Here is a 14,532-nt window from a genome sequence, read left to right as displayed (position 1 = left end):
GTTTATTGCAGTCCAACTCCTCTATACGTAGTCCCTGCAAAGATCTTACTCTACTAAGAGCCACGTAGGCTTGACCTCCTTCAAACAGTTTCGCACCTAAGTATACGACTGCGTGATCCACAGTGCTGCCCTGCATTTTATGTATTGTAGAAGCCAATGATACTATTAAAGGCAACATTCTTCTTTCAGCCGTCCCGTAATTGTACTTAGCTAGAAACTGTATGGCTTTCGGGTGTATAAGATGTACTGTATAGTGCACTGTATTCTTCTTGTCAAGCCCTTTTATTTGATACCCATATTGGTGGGATTGATAAAAAATTGTTATCAGCCATTTGGTAGCGGCGGCCATCTTAGATTTCAATTTTGCATAGTAAATTGTATTCTACTTGTTGAGACCTATAATTTGATACCCATGTTGATGGGATTGATAAAACCTAAGTTATCCGCCATTTTGTAGAGGCCGCCATCTTGGATTTTAATTTTATATAGTACATTGTATTCTACTGGTTGAGCACTTTCATTTGATACCCATATTGATGGGATTGATAAAACCTAAGTTATCCGCCATTTTGTAGCGGCCGCCATCTTGAATTTATAATGATAATGAATAAACCTAATTGTATTGTCACCAAAATCCAGAGTGTATACAAAATTTCAGATTAATCGGTTGACAGGAAGAGGGTGAAATTTGAATTACTAAATTTGACCCAAGAATAAATAATAAAACAAACGGGGTGAGCTAAATAAAACCATTTAAAAAATGGTAGACAGTCAAAATCGAAATTTGAAATTATTAACAAACAACTAAAAAGATATCATTCGGCTTTGCCGCTAGAGATATAACCTCAGCCTATGTTTATTAAAACTTTCAACTACGGGCAGATCGAATGTATTTAGGGACTTTTCAGTATTTTGTGGCCTTTTTGAAAATTTGAACTTGCCGACAAAAATGTGGATTAGAATTAAAGTTCAAAAGTGTTGCGGAGGAGTGACTTAAAGGAATGGACAGACATAGTCCGTTATTGAAGTGGATCTTATTTCGGGAGTCATATCTTTTCGATAGTCATTTCAGTGGGTCATCGAAAAACTTTTGGACCAGCATGCCAGGAAGCATCGATGTCCACGGAAAACATAATATCGCAGTAAACAGGACCATAACGAACAGCATTGGTATACAAGGATTTTCGGACACCTTTGGGCTGTTTTCTCAAGAAGTATGGACTTGCTCCCAAACAAGTAAAAACGTATCAGTCAGCTTTGCCGACAGAGATATACCCTCAGCCTGTGTGGATTGAACCGACAAAAGTATGGATTGGATTAAAGCTCAAAAATTTGCGGGAATATCGATAGATCGAGCTTTTTTATCACACTAGCCTACGAAAAACATAATAATATCGCTTTAAACAGGGCCACTAGAAAAACCTTCGGGCTGTTTTCTTAAGAAGTATGGACTTGCCCCTGAAAAAACTTTTACTGTCGTAATTCAGGCAGCGAATGCAAGTTGCTTCAACAAAAATCAAATTGATTCGAAAGCAGGTCATAAAGTGAATTTATCCAAAATTTTGTGTGGGAGGTACCCGATTGAAAAGACAAATTTATTAGCATGTGTAAAGTATGGACCAAATCGGTCCCTCCCATTAAGATTTATCGTGCGCACAATTTTTCCGAACATTTTTGAACTTTTGTGGGGGAGGTACCTGAAGAAGTGGACCGATATGGTTTATCATCGAACTTAAACTAAGTTTGCACAAAATAATACGAAGGCCACATTTTGGACCGAATCGGCAGATCCGTTCGAGAGTTATCTTGCGCTCCAACCACTACACACGGTGTCATAGGAATTTTTTTTTACCTTTCAGGCTATTTTCTCAGGAATTATGGACTTGCCCCTGAAGGAACTTATACCGTCGTATGTGGGGCAGCGAATGTAAGTTGCTTCAACAAAAATCAAAGTGATTCGAGAGCAGGTCTTAAAGTGAATTTATCCAAAATTTTGTATGGAAGGTACCCAATGTAGTAGACAAATATAGTCCATATTCGAACCTGATCTATATCTGGTAGATATATTAAGATGTGAAAAGTATGGACCAAATCGGTCACTCCCTTCAACACTTATCGTGCGCACATTTTTTCCCAACATATTTCAACTTTTGTGGGGAGGACCGATAGAACTTATCTTCGAACTTAAACTATGTTTGAACAAACTGATTTTGGACCGAATCGGTTGATCTAAACTGAATTTTTGCCAAATTTTGTGTGGGAGATACCCGAGGTAGTGGACCGATTAAGTCTATATTGCAATCTCATCTATGTCTGGTAGAAATTTAACGATGTGGAAATATGGACTATAACGTTTACTCCCTTCAAGAGTTATCATGCGCACAATTTTTCCGAACTTTTTTTTAAAATTTTGTGGAGTTGATACCTGAAGTTGCGGACCAATATGGCTTATCTTCGAACTTAAACTAAGTTTGGATAAAGTTATACAAATGCCAAATTTTACCTTACGATCCAACCACTACACACGGTGTAATGGTTATTTTTTTGCAACTTTCAGACTATTTTATCAGGAAGTATGGACTTGCCACTGATGAAATTTGTAACGTAGTATAAGAGACAGTGAATACAAGTTGGTACAGCAAAAATCAAAGCAATTCGAGAGCAGTTTCTAAACTGAACTTTGCGAAATTTTGTGTGAGAAGTACCCAAAGAAGTGGACCGATTGAGTCTATATTGGCACCCATCTAAGTCTGGTAGAAATTTCACGATATGGAAAGGAAAATTCTCTTATTCAAAGGCAAATTTTGTATGTATTCAATAAGCTCACAAAAATATATGAAGTCCATAATTTTAATCAAAAAAGTTTTTTTTTGTCCACTGGGAACTCACAAAGCAAAAATTCAGCAAATTTGATCGAGAAACTTAGGTAAAAACTTCAAAATACTCAAATTCGGGAGGTACCGTTATATGGGGTCAATATCAAAACGTGGACCCATGTCCATAATTTTTATCGAGAAAGTTTTTTGTGAAGTACTGTTATATGGGGGCTATACCTCGACATTGCCAGCCTGCAAAAATTACTTGTACTAAAATTCATCCACCTACGCCAACTCCTATTTTTGGCCAATGTTTTTATGAACTCGAGTTTCCATAGGGAAACTCTCACTTTTATTTTTCTATATTTGCACTTTAGTACGGTTTTAATATTCTTTCCCTTATTTGTATCTAGGGAAGGACAACAATCACCCGAAGAATGGCATCGTTTATATGGCAAATGTTCGGGTAATGAAATCTATCACATCGTTTTGGGTGATAGTCGTTTCTTTGGTGAATATGAGGGTAAAAGTTTCACCTATGCCAGTTTCCATTCACATCGAAAGTAAGTCAAGATACCCACAAAGCTTTCTTTCCCCCCAAAAAAGAAACTAATTTCCCCTACCCTCCTTCCAGATATGGCGTGGCCTTGGTGGGTGTGCGTCCAGCTCATTTGCCAGAATTCTATGAAGATACGATATTGTTGAATCCTGGTCCACGGCATATCATGAAAAAGGATGACACCTGCTACTACATGAGCATCACCAAGGAAGAAAATTCTGCATTTGTGGTCAATCAAAATCAACAGAATCAAAATGCGGATAATGTGACGACGGGCAAGGAAAATGGTAAGTTAAAGAAAAACAAATAAAATTTACATTTGTTTTGTTTTGATGATGATGATTTCTTTGATTTGTTTGTTTTCGTTTTGCGTTTTGAGTTGTGTTCTATTTTTTACGTTTTGTTTTGTCTATTGTGTGTTGGTTTTTATGTTCCCTCCTTGTTTTGTTTGATAAAAGAAACAAAAAAAAAACAAATATAAACTGATCTTCTTTTTGAAAGAAAAGCATAAACATAATCTACGGCTAAACTTATTTGTTAACATTTCATTACTGTGCTACTCTACAACAACTACTACTGCTACTACTAATTAATTGTTACATAATATACTAAGCTTCCTTGCTAATTGTGTGTGCGTGTGAGTGCGTCCATTTACATGTGTGTATGCGTGAATGAGAATAATGTTAGGTGCTATTATTGGTTTTAAGTTAAAAATATATTTTTTGTTTAAAATTGCCTTTAAATACAAATACAGTCGAACTTCTCTATAACGATCTTCCCTGTAACGAAGTCGTTATTGAGGCACAAGCAAAAATTCTCACACAAAATAATCTCTAACGAATTTTCCCTATAACCTAGTAATTCGTCGGTCCCCAAGTGCTACATTATAGAGATGTTCCACCGTACACACATTCCACAGTTGTAAATCTCATAGCCAAACATAATTTATGTTCTACCACAACTAACTCTTCAAATGACTTAATTCCAATCATTTACGTGAGGAGGTCCGTCCATATTGAGCAATCATCTTTAAACAGCAGCAGCACCATCAACTTCTGCTGCATTAAAAGCATCCATTCATCCACTGCAGCCATTCGTTACGCTGCCACCATAACTGCTCCAGTTTTTATTTGGTCCTTTTCATGGTCGTTTATTTTAAGTTGGAAATTAAAGATATAATCAGATTTCCATTCTCTTTGATGGCTCTCGTCTCATCAGTATTCCTACAACCATTTTTTACGATTGTAATTTCGCTAAAATTATTTGCATACCCTGAAAAATCCTTCAAGTCATAAAATGGTCTCCCCCTCAAAAAAAAAAAAAAAACAGCAGCGAACAGTAAAGTCATTTTTATGGTCCAATCATTAGAGTTTGTTGTTGCTTCTTTTGGTCGTTCTCTCTTTGTGTCGCCCGTGTCAATCACTCGTTTTAACGAAACCAGATATTAAAATGCAACTATCAGGATTCCCACAAGAATCTCAGTTGAAGTTATGATGGCGTCTCGTAAAAAAAGTACAAAAAAAGAACGTTAGTTGTCGAACAAAGGAGCCGTAAAGTAAAGCCACAATGAACGTATTGCCATAGAACAATGAGTGTTGACATTTTTAAAGTCAGTTACTGAAGAGATATTTAAGTTTTAGCATGTGCCCTTAACATATAAAATGCATGAAAACTCGTTCCTTGGGAACATAGAAGGTCTATACTAGGCCGGGGCGATTGAAAACCTTAATGTGCCTTTCGCGTTTCTTATTCCTGGGATTGAACTGAGCAAAAAGGTCCCGATTTTGACTTTAAGTTTTTTATCCACGTTTTTTTGATATTTTGGCATATAACGGCCAAACCATCGAGATTTTCGATCCATCACAAAGGCAAAAATTGTAGCCAAGACAGTAGTTAAGAACTCTCTAATACATCGCAAAAGCATGGAAATGCTTCTTTAGGTGGTATTGGCCAAACGAACTAAAGGCGTTTTCGTTCTCCATGGATCCGATAGAATTTTGCATCAAAACGCTTGAATTTTTTTCTGGTCAAATATTGTAGCACAGTGCCATTTATCGATATTTTCCAAAAAGTTTGCACCTTCTCAAGGCTAAAAGCGCCTGAAGGAGCGTTCCAATGCTTTTGCGATGTATTAGATAGTTCTTAATTACTGCCTTGTCTACAATTTTTGTCTGTGTGTTAGATCGAAAATCTCAATGGTTTGACCGTTTTATGCCAAAATGTCAAAAAAACGTGGATAAGAAACTTAAAGTCAAAATCGGGAGGCTCGATTTTCACCGTAGACCTATGGTCTAAAGGACTTTTGATCAGTTCATTCCCAGGAATCAGAAACGCGAAGGGCCCATTAAGGTTTTTTTCCTTCCACACAAATCACCAACTTATACAGTAATTCATGCCTGTGGGCCAAACGAACCAATATGCCATGGAAGTAAATTGTTAAAAAGATGTTTTGCCACTGATTTGGCTACGTCCCTGGGATTTAGTTCTATTCGCCGGATCGACTCGGAGGAATCTTAGCCCAGGGGTCGTCACCTCAACAGTTATGTGTTCGTGTATTTCTTTTTTTCAACATAGAAGGGACAATTTATCGCGGAATGCCTGCTCCGAACTCTTTTGGTCCATGACAGGATAGATATGAACTCCAGGCCAGTATGGATCTGTTACGTTTGCCAGATCCGCATCCACGACATGTCAATAATCGTGAGATATAATGAATGTAGGGTGCATTTTCGAGGGTGCTCTTAATCGCACCCGGGATTACTGCGATAGATATGTTGCTGCTTGCTGCGCTAGAACATCTCCCAGTGTGTCTCCAACTTCGTCGTCCGATTCTTCGTCGTCGTCGGAATACGTGACGACCCCGCAGTATGTACACATTAAGCAGATCTACCTCGGCAGTACCACACTTTACTCCTTCTCTCCTGCTTTGCTCAATAGAGTTAAGCTAAAGCGAGATAGGTCTGTACTAGACAGACGGGTGTATAAGGAAGGCAAGTCCTTCTCCTCCTCCGCTTGAGCGATCCTTCCGAAAAATGTTGTAATCAACAACCGAGCAAATTAATAGCTCCACATTTTGCATGGTGGATGAAGACATTCCTACGAGGATTAGACGAGATAGCCACAGCTCGCCATTTCCTTGGCTCATACCACCTCCGTATCATCGTCTACGTAAATTGACCACCCGATTTCATAACCTCTGCACGCCGTACTTTTCTGAAACATGGGAAAGCTGATTGGTAAGATTTCAAAGATCCTCGGGTAGCTGACAGAACTTTCCGGGACATAATTACTTCAGCAGCCTCTCACTACCAATAAAACCAAATTTCCCAGAAGAGGCGACGGGAATAGCAAATGAGCGTGATGAGCTTCGTTGTACGAACCCTAGAGTTAGAGAGCTTACTCTTGAAGTCAAGAGGCTAGTAGGCGGAAAAAGTGTTTAGACCACCTGAAGCAATGCAACATTGGTACAGGATTAAGTAAATTGTGGGCTACGGTTAAATCACTTTCGAATCCTTGAAAGAAGGATGACAAAGTGACCCAAAGAGGTGCGCGTGTTATTTTAGCCGACAGTTCATAGAACACACCGAGATTGACAGGGCAAAGAGGAGTGTGCTACGCCGTATAAGAAGAGCCCTCCCAGCCGAGGAGGTACCACCACAATTTACGATGGGCGATGTTGCAGATGCCATCCGAAAAGCGAAATCATCCAAAGCATAGGGCCCACAACGAATATCGATGGTAATGCTTAAGCAACTGTATCAACCCGAAGATGAGTATTTAAAAGGTGTCCTCAACCTATCGTTAGCCAACCATATTGTACCAGAAGCCTGGAAAGTTGGCAGGGTGGTCCCGCTACTGAAGACTGTCAAGGATTACAGCAGAGTCGTACAGGCCGATGAGAAGTTGTTTTCCAGTTGCCCAACATCAATATGGATTTCGGCAAATGCGTAATACTACAACAGCCTTTGACGCCATATCCACACATATGTATCAGTAGAGGACTAAACCACAACAGGCCGTGCGACCGAACTGTCATTGTTGTTCTTGACTTTTCGAAGGCCTTCGATACCGTCAACCATGCCAAGCTCTCCATACGTGTTTGAAAAATTGGGTAATCAACTATATGTGCGGACGCCTGTCGTTTGTGGAATGCCACACTTAGGACTACAACAGGGTGCCTCATCATGACACCAGTGAACCATCTTCATGAAGAAACGAAGGTTTTGCCGGTGCGTCAGCACAACAAGATCTTGTCAATGCTCTACCTGCTTGAGTGATATCGCAGTGAGCATCCCTGTCACGATTTACTTGACAGGCTTCCCCAACCCAGGCACGTCAGGAGAGATTTTCATGATCTAGAGAGAAGTCCAAAGGTATAAGTGAGAACCTCTAAACCAACAAGCCTATCAGGCAGGCTTGGAGATACAGTGTGAATGCCGTACTTGGGGACCCCCACCCCCATCCATCGCTGCAGAAGAACGCCAGCTGTCAAGGCAAACACGAGGGGTTTTAGCCCAGTTAAGATCCAGACGATGCAGCCGCTTCAATTCTTATTGTACCTGAATTCATGCCACGATACCCAACACTTGCCCGGCATTTGGATTGGGACCACACGACACACTGCATTTGTTTAGCTGCCGAGCTAACCCCACACACATGTCTCCTGATTCTTTATTGACGCAACCCGTCCAGTTTGCAGAATTCTTGAGTCTGGATACAGAGGAACCAGAACCTGCTAACAGAAATAATACGCGAACGAACATACATATATGCGTTGCTACAACAACAATAAAACTTGTTTCTAAGGAACATTGATGGTGTATATTCCTGTGGACTTTTAGCACAAAAGTACACAATTCATTTCGGTGGATCGAATGAACAAGTACGCTGCGGAAGTAAAATTAAAAAATAAATAGTTTTACCTCTCCATTTGCTACGTATCTCCCTTAGACATAGTAATCCCTTTCAATAAATTTTTTTCTACAAAGAATTATCGAAAACTAAAGCATTTTTTATGAAAAATCACCAGCCAGAGATGCTCTGTGAGACATTTGCGACATGTAATAAATAGGGTACCTGAGAATGATTATTTCTTATAGAATTATTCAAGTCGAAATAGACAATGATATAGCCAGCCAACTTTTGGAAAATCATAACCTACTGGCTTTAGTGCTCATCAGGCGCTTTCGTTTCTAAGTAATGACCAGGGAGATATAGCATGGTCAATGATATCATCACTTCCAGAATTAGTGGAGAGTACCAAACATAATCATTGGGAGCGGGCATCGGGTTCTTACGTTCCGGATTGACCGAAACCACCAAATCACCAGCCAGAGATGCTCTGTGAGACATTTGCGACATGTAATAAATAGGGTACCTGAGAATGATTATTTCTTATAGAATTATTCAAGTCGAAATAGACAATGATATAGCCAGCCAACTTTTGGAAAATCATAACCTACTGGCTTTAGTGCTCATCAGGCGCTTTCGTTTCTAAGTAATGACCAGGGAGATATAGCATGGTCAATGATATCATCACTTCCAGAATTAGTGGAGAGTACCAAACATAATCATTGGGAGCGGGCATCGGGTTCTTACGTTCCGGATTGACCGAAACCATAGTGTTTCGGTGAGCGGCTGCCAATCGAGCATCAAACCTTTACTTCTACGTAGGTTTCATGCCGCTACAGCAACAACATCGCGTAGCAAGGTTTGACAAATGATTTCACCTGGCAACCAGTCGTTTATTTTTTATTTTTGCCTTATTAAGGCAAAAAAGTGGGTCAGACCACTTCAAAATACTTGTCGTCATCAGCGAACCGCCCGATTTCATCACCTCTGACCTATTTTCAGAGAGTTCACCAATCGCTTCGGAGAACTGCTTAACCCTTCGGAAGTTCGGATAGCAGAAAGAACGTTCCGAGACATCATCACTGCTGCAGTCGCTCGTCGAATACCCGATGTGAGTCCAAACTTCCCAGAAGAGGCGACGGGAAGAGTTGCACTATTGGGAGCACTATCAGCGAGCTGACACTAGAAGTTAGCGGGTTTGTCGGTTAGCATAAGAATTTACCCGAAGACTTGCACTATTTGAAGTGGAATAAATGAATTCAGGACGTCAGTTAAATCACTCTAGAACCCTTGGAAGAAGGAAGATAGGACCACAGTCACGAAGTTAAGCTGACTGATCCGAAGAGATGGCCAAGTTATTTTAATCGACAGTTTGTCGATCACCCCGTGAATGACAGGGCGAAGAGAAGAGTATTAGATCTCTTCCTACCAAGAAGGAACCACCACAACTTACAATGGATGATGATACCTTATAATGTATAGGACTCGCCCACACAGGAATTTCAAGAGGATTCTTTATGATCTAGAGAGAAAGAGAGAGGACTAACGATATAAGAGAGAACCCCTAGATCAGCAAGCCTATCAAGCAGGTTTAGATAGCATTCACACTTTTGTATTCGCAGATGTCATAAACAACTATAGGTGCTTGCCTCGACTAACCAGAGTAGTTTTGGCTCAACTACGTTTAGGTTGGCGCAGCCTTCTAAATTCCCATAGGGCAAAGATTGACGACACTCCCAACCTGGCCTATTAAAAAAAAACTATCTCAGGTCCTGAGATAGACACTACTTCTATATAAACCTCAAGACTTAATTACGCATGATTTTTTCTATTATAAGCCCTGTTTTGCTAACCTGATCTGTGGATGCATTTTTTCAATAGGCTTCCATGTGTCTTTGAAGGTATACACATTTATATGAACTTCTACATACTCCCTTCCAGTCTTCCTAATGCTGCGCTCGCTTTGTTTAGCCAATTTTTCTTCAGCATCATTAGCAGTTGAACTGTTTCCTTCTTAGCAGGACGTATCGACTTATTCAATTGCTAACTGTGTTTTGACAGAGTGTCTTTAGAGAAGATGACAAAACATTTTTAAACGTATTTAACATTAGTATAAATAAATCTCCAAACACATTCATATAAACCTCATTATCTGCTAAACAAATATGTACATAAACCACAATTTCCGTTATGATTGATTTGATGATTTCAAATCATTTCATTTGTTTTCTTTTGCAAATATTTTCTATTTATTTTCCTTTTCTGTTTACTAAAAAACAACAACATACCCAACAAACTAACAACAACAGATAACAACATAAACACTAACACCACAGCAAATAATACAGTCATAACAACAGTAACAGTAACAGCAATAGCAACCACATTCAACAACAACAATAGTTGTAGCAATATTAACATCTATAATAATCAAAACAACAACTACAACCACAACAATGATAATGATAGTTTATATAGTAATATTAGTATAATAACAACAACAGCTATAAATTTTTTAACAACAAATACTACAACAACAACATCAACCAATCTTTGTCAATATGTATACCCAACAATAATAACAAGTACTACAACAACAACATCCATTAATACAGCAACAACATCAACATCATTATCATCGCACACGGTCCCCATACCATCCGTTTGTGTACGTGTGCCCCATAGTCTTAGTTATGATGCGGTATTGTTGGGGGGTGGTCCGAACGAATCCACTGTCGCCGTCAATGCCGCCGCGACCACAACAACCAACATCTCCACCACCACCACCACTATGAACAACACCAAAACCATCACCATGAATATGCCGATTATAGAACGGCATAGCTCCGAATGTGATTTTACAACACTATTTGTGCGTGAGTGTGACACCGAAATTTTACTTTTCCCCCCATCCGAACCCCTGAAATAAAATTTCCCAGATATCCTTTTGCAAAAAAAGAAACAAAAAGCTCGTACCTTAAAATAGTTTTCTTTTTCGAACAGTAGAATTTGGAAGATTTTTTGCTTTATTACTGGATTTTTGTCCCAAGTAGTTTTGTTCCCCAGCCCTCCATTGTTTTGGAAACCACATCCCTTAGGATTGCCATCACATAGTTCCCCCAATTTTTTCTTTAGGTTCCGTTTCTGTCATAGAAGGGATTCAAAACACAAAATTATCTTTATCATACTCATATACATTTTTCATTTCAGTCATTTAAAACACTGTTTAATAATGACAATAATGAATGGTAGTACTGTGGAATGCGCTTGTAATGTTTTGAGATATGATTAGTTTTACGTATTTATATATACTTTTGTTGGAAAGTTCATTAAATTAAAACAGTTGCTTAAAAACCAGCAGTAATAAAGATTGTCGTTAAACCCGCATTCCACTACATTCATATTTCGTATTTATATTTTTTAGGATATTCTGCATGCTTTTTCCATAAATGGATATGTATGTGTATATTTTTTAATTTGATTTCCTTTTGATACAATTTTTACAATTTGTATGTATGTGGATGTGAGACGCAATAATAATAAAAATTATAAAATCAAAAATAATTTCATTAAACATAATAATTATAATAACCAGCTATAATAATATTAATAAAAACAAATAATAGTAATAATTAATAAGAATAAGTAATGCGGTCCACACACTATACTGTCAAACTGCTGCTGCCGATGAACCCTTGTCTATGTGTGTGATTGATTGGCTGGGGTGTGGCTTCACCCCTTCAATCCATATTTCAGAAATGTTAAAATATCCTCCTAAAATATTCTCCTAGGGTGCCACCGTGGTGCAATGGTATGCACACCCGCCTTGCACGCTGAAGGTCGTGGGTTCGATTCCCCGGCCAATCAACATCAAAATTTTCAACGGTGGCAAAATACCTCTCAGTAATTTTGGCGACATTTCCTGAGTATTTCAGCCATGTAAAACTTCTCTACAAAGTGGTGTCTTCAGACACACTGTTCGGACTCGGCGATAAACAGTAGGTCCCATATCATTAAGCTAATATGGAACGGGGTGCACTCATTGATATGAGAGAAGTCTCCCTAGTCCGTATGGGATATTTGTGGAACAATTATTACACTATACGACACGAAAATTATTAACCATATTCTGCCACCACAGGGTGATAGAAGACAAAAAATAAGAAGACACATGCTCCGGCGTTTTTTCCTATCACTTCAACTTTCGCGGTTATGGGTCCCCAAAAACTGAGGCTTTGATGTAAAAAGGGATCATTTTGTCAGGCACATATCTTTTAAACCGTTAGGAATTTGGGTTTACTCGTGGAAGCAAAGTTGTAGCTCTCGTCCTATAGAATAATAATTGTGAACACATAAGATCCATTAAACTTCATCCTCACGGTCAAAATCGTCAAGGTCATACTTCCATTATAATTTTTTCTCGGATTTTAGTCTGCAAATATCAAACCGATCAAAAATGAAGCAAACAACCAACTAGAAAAATGTTCCCTAGATCTCAATAAACAATTTGTTAGAACATACAAACTCTGTAGGAACGGTTTTTAATGGCCAATTTTTATTCTCTCTATTTTTATTCCCTTTTATCGGTTTCGCTCCATAGATTCTAAACCGTTCAAAATTTAAGAAAACAATCAACCACAATAATGTAGCAAAGATATCAGCAAACAACTTTCAGGAACATACGAAATGTCTATGAACGGTTCTTAAATGCGAAAATAGCAAAAAACATTATATTATAAAATATTATATTCTTCTACTTTTTTCCCATATTCTGGTCCACGGATACCATCCGCCTACAAATTTAGGATGCAGTCAACCACAAAAATGTACCTAAGATTTCAATAAACAACTTTCTACAACATATAAAGATTCTAGGAACTGTTCATTAAACTCAAAATTCGATTATTATAAGTCAGTCTTTCCTGTCCAGTAGTGCGATTCTCTAACACACTTTTGAGTTACCGACAAAAATCGGTAAAATTAAAGTGCTTGTAAATTCGGTAATTAACGATATTTTTCGGTAAGTTAGCGACCAAAAAAGTTCTACCGATAGCAACAGTTTTGTCAACTTTTATTTGAACTTTTCATTCATAATAAAAATTATAATGGAAATTTGACCTTGGCGATTTTGACCCTGAAGATGAAGTTTAATGGTTCTTATGTGTTCACAATTTTTATTCTTTAGGACAAGAGCTACAACTTTGCTTCCAAGAGTAAACCCAAATTCCTAGCAGTTTAGAAGATATATGCCTGACAAAATGATCCCTTTTGACATCAAAGCCTCAGGCCTTTAGGGGCCCATAACCGCGAAAGTTGAAGTGATAGGGAAAAAACGCCGGAGCACGTGTCTTCTTATTTTAGGTCTTCTATCACTCTGTGGTGTCAGAATATGGTTAATAAAACATGTCTCAAAAAATTACATACAGTGTTATAAAATATCCTCCAAAAACTTGATTTTGAGTTGTAGTTTTCAAAAATTTTTAAGTTCTGTTGGTTACTGGCAAAATAAACAAAATTCAAGGGATTTTCAAAGTCATTATAATTTTAATTTCTATCCTACCCAAGCCAGCATTTTTTAAAATTTTTAATCATATTTGAATCTTTTTTGATCCGACTGATCATAAAATACTGTTTTGTCAAGAGAAAAACGTAACCATTGGCGACTTTTCTAAACAAATCACATATCAGTCTTCCTCTGTATTAGTTTAGAGTAATTTTCGACCATTTTCTGATGGCATATAAAGTCTTTTTCGAGTCGTATTTTAATCAATTATTGGTGATTTTTAGTCTTTTTTGAGTCATCTTTATAATCGTTTATGATTCGTTAGATGAAAATATGAAAAAAAAAATCAAAAGTGTTTCCTTTTTTATTCTTTTTTGTTTCGTTCATTTGTTTTGTTTTTTTTTATGATTTTTGATTAATCCTTTATGTTGGGGTTAGTTAGTACACTGTTCCTTCATTCAGTTTCTTCAATTCACTTGCAAAACCTGGACATGTGTTGTGTTTGTCAATATTCTTAATATTATACCTGTCATTTATATGAAAGTTATGCTCAGAAAAAAAAACAAAACAATCAGTGTTTACACACCTATCTTTTCAAAATATGTTCAGAAGATACGTAATTATAATCACTTTTCAAACACATGTATGATAAAGCATTTTTGAATCTTCAGATGATCAAAATATGACAATAAATAACGAAAATAATAGTCAAATTTTAAACACTTCAATGACTTATTTTCGATTACTATATATTTTGTTATTGTATTTTAAATTGAACTCTTTTGATCACCAAAAGGACTCTA

At 37.7% G+C, this 14,532-nt stretch overlaps 1 protein-coding gene across 1 annotated transcript in view; it reads left to right on the top strand.

The window, feature by feature from the left end:
- Positions 1-14,532, top strand: part of SLO2 (slowpoke 2) — a 616,259-nt gene that overhangs the window by 527,199 nt on the left and 74,528 nt on the right. The window contains exons 12-13 of the mRNA XM_073991382.1: positions 3,230-3,379; positions 3,451-3,662. Coding sequence (XP_073847483.1) covers positions 3,230-3,379; positions 3,451-3,662 — 362 coding nt within the window. The remainder of the gene's footprint in view (positions 1-3,229; positions 3,380-3,450; positions 3,663-14,532) is intronic.

The sequence above is a fragment of the Musca autumnalis genome, unplaced genomic scaffold, assembly GCF_047663935.1.
Source record: "Musca autumnalis isolate F117 unplaced genomic scaffold, ASM4766393v1 scaffold_5, whole genome shotgun sequence".
In the NCBI taxonomy this organism is placed as follows: Eukaryota; Metazoa; Arthropoda; class Insecta; order Diptera; family Muscidae; genus Musca; species Musca autumnalis.
Note: the sequence above shows the minus strand (reverse complement) of the source record. Positions and strands in the feature narration are given on the sequence as shown.